The sequence below is a fragment of the Fukomys damarensis genome, unplaced genomic scaffold (assembly GCF_012274545.1).
Source record: "Fukomys damarensis isolate Sample0158 unplaced genomic scaffold, DMR_v1.0_HiC HiC_scaffold_19, whole genome shotgun sequence".
In the NCBI taxonomy this organism is placed as follows: domain Eukaryota; kingdom Metazoa; phylum Chordata; class Mammalia; order Rodentia; family Bathyergidae; genus Fukomys; species Fukomys damarensis.
Genome location: NW_022900931.1, coordinates 24,483,219 through 24,486,947, shown reverse-complemented (window position 1 = coordinate 24,486,947; position 3,729 = coordinate 24,483,219). Strand labels below are relative to the sequence as shown.

Genomic DNA, 3,729 nt, shown 5'->3' with positions numbered 1-3,729 from the left:
CCAGGCTAGTCTCGAACTCACAGCGATACTCCTGCCTCAGCCTCCTGAGTGCTGGGATTACAGGCGTGCAGCACCATGCCCGGCTTGCTCTAGAAATTTGACCAGCATGGCTGCCCACCTCCTTTAAATCCTTTTACCTCCTCCGTGACGTCTCACAGTGATCCTCCTGCCTCAGCCTCCCCAGTACTAGGGTCATGGGCATCATCAGCACATCCAGCTTTCATTTATTTATTTGCAAACAGTCTGATTAAATTGCCCATGCTGGGCTCAAACCTGCAGTCCTGTCTCAAATCCCAGGTGCTAGGATAGCAAGGGTCACACACCCAGCTAGGAACTTCTTGAAATTATTTTTTTTCCCCTGTGTTTTGTTTGGTACCGGGGATTGAACTCAGGGCCTTATGCTTTTGAGGCAGGCAGTGGAACCACTGAGCTAAATCCCCAGTCCTTTGTTTTGTTTTTTTTGAGGCAGGGTCTCTCTGTGTAGCCCAGGCTGGTCTGGAATTTATGGTGATGTTCTTGCCTCAGCCTCCTGAGTGCTAGGATTACAGGCCTGTAGCACCACACCGGACCTCATTTCCTGAAATCCCATTGTTTCACCAAATCATGGTCCTGTGATGATAGAAAACAAAAACTCGCTCACCACTAGGAAAGGGGGAACCAAATGAGAAAAAATAAAATAAGCAGCTGAATCCCAGGTACATTTTGAAGATTTACTCAACAAAGATGGCTTTAATATCTTGGCGGGACAGAGCTGGAGTCCTCATCGTCCACTGAAATGGGACCGCCTGCTGACATGGCCCACGCCTGCAGTCCTAGCACCGTGGGAGGCTGAGGCAGGACTGGCAGGAGATCGAGGCTAGCGTGGACTACACAGTAAAAAGTTTATTCCAAGCTCAGGGCCTTTTTACTACTGATGGCCACTTCTTTACTTCTCACCTCTCGGGAGGCTAATCCCCGTGGTCTGTCTGACTCTCCGTGTTTACAGGGCCTGCAGGGTGAGACATGCGCATGGGGCTGACGGAGGCTCCCCCAGGAATCCCCCACGAGCTGCGGGTGCTGCAGGTCTCACCTCCGCCTCCAGCTCCTCAAACAACTGCAGGCCCGGCCCTCCAGCCGTGGCCCTTTGTTCTTACTGTATTTGTTTTTTTGTTTTTTTTAAAACAGGGCCTCACTACGTAGTTGAGACTGACCTGGAACTCACTATGTAGCCCAGGCTAGTCTCAAACTCCCAGTGATCCTCCTGCCTCAGCCTCCCTAGTGCTGGGATTACAGGCATGCACCACCACGCCTGGCTCCTACTATATTTGTAATGAGGTGTTTTTCTGGATTTTATAGATCAGCAGGGCAGGCAAAGCCATGACCACGGACATCATCGGTTCCCTTGTGGGAATTCTCTAAGGCGCCCGGGGACCAAACCCATCACCTCAGGAGTCACAGACACTTGGAAGGTGGATGGCGCAGAGTCCACATGGAAAGTGTGACCCCTCACCTGCTCCCCAAGTTTTATTCTCTGCCCTTCCAAAGCTCTCTGTCCTCTGTCACCATTCAGCATCCCAATGGCCTTCCAGGTCCTTTCTTTCTTTCCTGGGGATCGAACTCAGGACCTTGAGCTTGCGAGGCAGGCGGCAGAACCACTGAGCTAAATCTCCGGCCCTTGCATCCTTTTTTTTTTTTGCTTTTCTTTTGTTGTTGTTTTATTTTGAGGTAGGGTCTGGCTGCCTTGTAGCCCAAGAATGTGGTCAGCCAGTCCACCCGTCCGCTGCCCCCTGCTCTGGTTCTTCACCCCAGGGGCACCGCCCCAGACACAAAGGGTCAGGGCAGGGCGCAGGCATCCCAGACTCTTATGCAAAGAGCTTCTCCTGCCCACCCACAGACTGGCTGAGGCAAGCAGGTGTTGGCCGCTCCGACAGCCCCTATCTGCCTGGCCGCTGAGCAAGTCTGAGTCAAGTTTCCCTTTTCATTTACTCTCCAATTTGTTTCTCCAACTCCGGGCCTCGCTTCTCACTGAGCTCCATCTCCAGCCTTTCGGCTGTTGCTTTGTGAGACAGGGTTGGAACACACCCCGCACCGTCTTCTTTTGCTTTGTAAACACAAACCACCTCTGCGGGGGCAAGAGCAAGGCTGAGGGCTTGGAAAACAGAAAATCTGGCTTTGTAGTTTCCTTTAAGGGTGGGAGAACGGACCACGGCAGGAAGTCTTGGGTTTCCTCAGTGGTTGATTTGGGGAAGGGAGAATGGAAATGCATAGATTGTTATCTTCATCCCGAACTATATGAGTGATGGAATCCAAGCCTAAAAAATTTGCATTTCTTCGATAAATACACATCTCATCCCCAAAAACTGGAAGAGTGGGAACAGAACGGAGGGGAGGGTACCACCGTGGGTCGGCTGAGGCTGACAGGCAGGGCAAGGGCCCCAGCTGAAGGCCGGGAGGTTTGCTTCACTTCCTTCTTTCCCCTGGCCTAGCTCAGAGGTTCGTAAATCTCATTCCAAATCTAGCTAGGTCCCAGGAGAAATAAGAAGCTGGTACTTTTCTTTTTTTCTTTTGTGCTACTGGGGAGCTTTTGGGTTTGTATTTATTTATTTATTTTTCTGGTATAAGTGCCACTGAGCTACATCTGCAGCCCACTGGTTTTTATTTTAAGACAGACTCGTCAGATTGCCTAGGCTGGCCTCAAACTTCCTATTTGGATGCTTTTTTTCTATTTCATTCACTTATTCCCTATAAAAATAAATGAATTAACAAACTTGTTGGTTTGGGACACAGGGTCCTGACAAAATTTGCATCAAGAATCACCAGGGAGAGGGCTGGGAATTTAGCTCAGTGGTTCCACCGCCTGCCTTGCAAGCGCAAGGACCTGAGTTTGATGCCTGGTACCAAAAAAAAAAAAAAAAAAAAAAAATGAGTGTGGAGCGCACAAAAAAAAAAAAAAAAAAAAAAAATCACCAGGGAGGGAATGAGTATTGTGTAGTTGGCATATTCTTTTGCTTAATTCCTACACCAAGGCAGAGAAGGTACTTCTGTCCCTATTTAGGGATAAATACACTGAGATATGTAGCCAGGCATAGTGAGTGGCACACAGGTGCCTGTAATCCAGCTACTCAGGAGGCTGAGGCAGGAGGATCACAAATTCGAGGCTACCCTGGGCAACCTAGCAAGACCGTGTCTCAAAATGCAATATAAAAAGGGCTGCAGCCCAGCATGGTGGCACACGCCTGTAATCCCGGCACTTGGGAGGCTGTGGCAGGAGGATCACTGTGAGTTCAAGATTAGCCTGGGCTACATACATAGTGAGATCCAGGTCAGTCTCACTACATAAGTGAGACCCTGTCTCAAAAAAAAGGGGGCGGGGAGCTGGGGATGCAGCTCAGTGTATAAGACCTGCCTCCGGTTCAGTTTCCAGCCCCGGAAGGAAAAAAAATGACCACTCTGACATGTATAAAGTAGCTGAACAATAATTTGTATATAAAAACTAATTACAACATACACACACACAACAAGAGGACGAGTACAAACACCCTAATCACAAGCTCCCCAGGGCAAGTGGGCAGGCCACCGCGGTAGCAAGGGGCGCAGGTCCTGTCCCTGGCGTTGGTGGAAAGCCTCTCTCGCCTTTCTGGGCTCTGACAAACAAGAAGGAACTGGGGCTGAATCTGCAAATCCCTAACCGGTTCAAGGTCGCCGGCCCCGGGCCGTGCGCCCCAGAGCCAGGCGCGGTTCCGGGAGGGG

General features: G+C 50.3%; 1 protein-coding gene across 1 annotated transcript in view; it reads left to right on the top strand.

Moving 5' to 3' along the window:
- Positions 1-1,002: 1,002 nt before the first annotated feature.
- The window catches only part of Nanog (Nanog homeobox), an 8,135-nt gene continuing 5,408 nt past the window's right edge, over positions 1,003-3,729 (top strand). The window contains exon 1 of the mRNA XM_010607844.2: positions 1,003-1,062. Coding sequence (XP_010606146.1) covers positions 1,003-1,062 — 60 coding nt within the window. The remainder of the gene's footprint in view (positions 1,063-3,729) is intronic.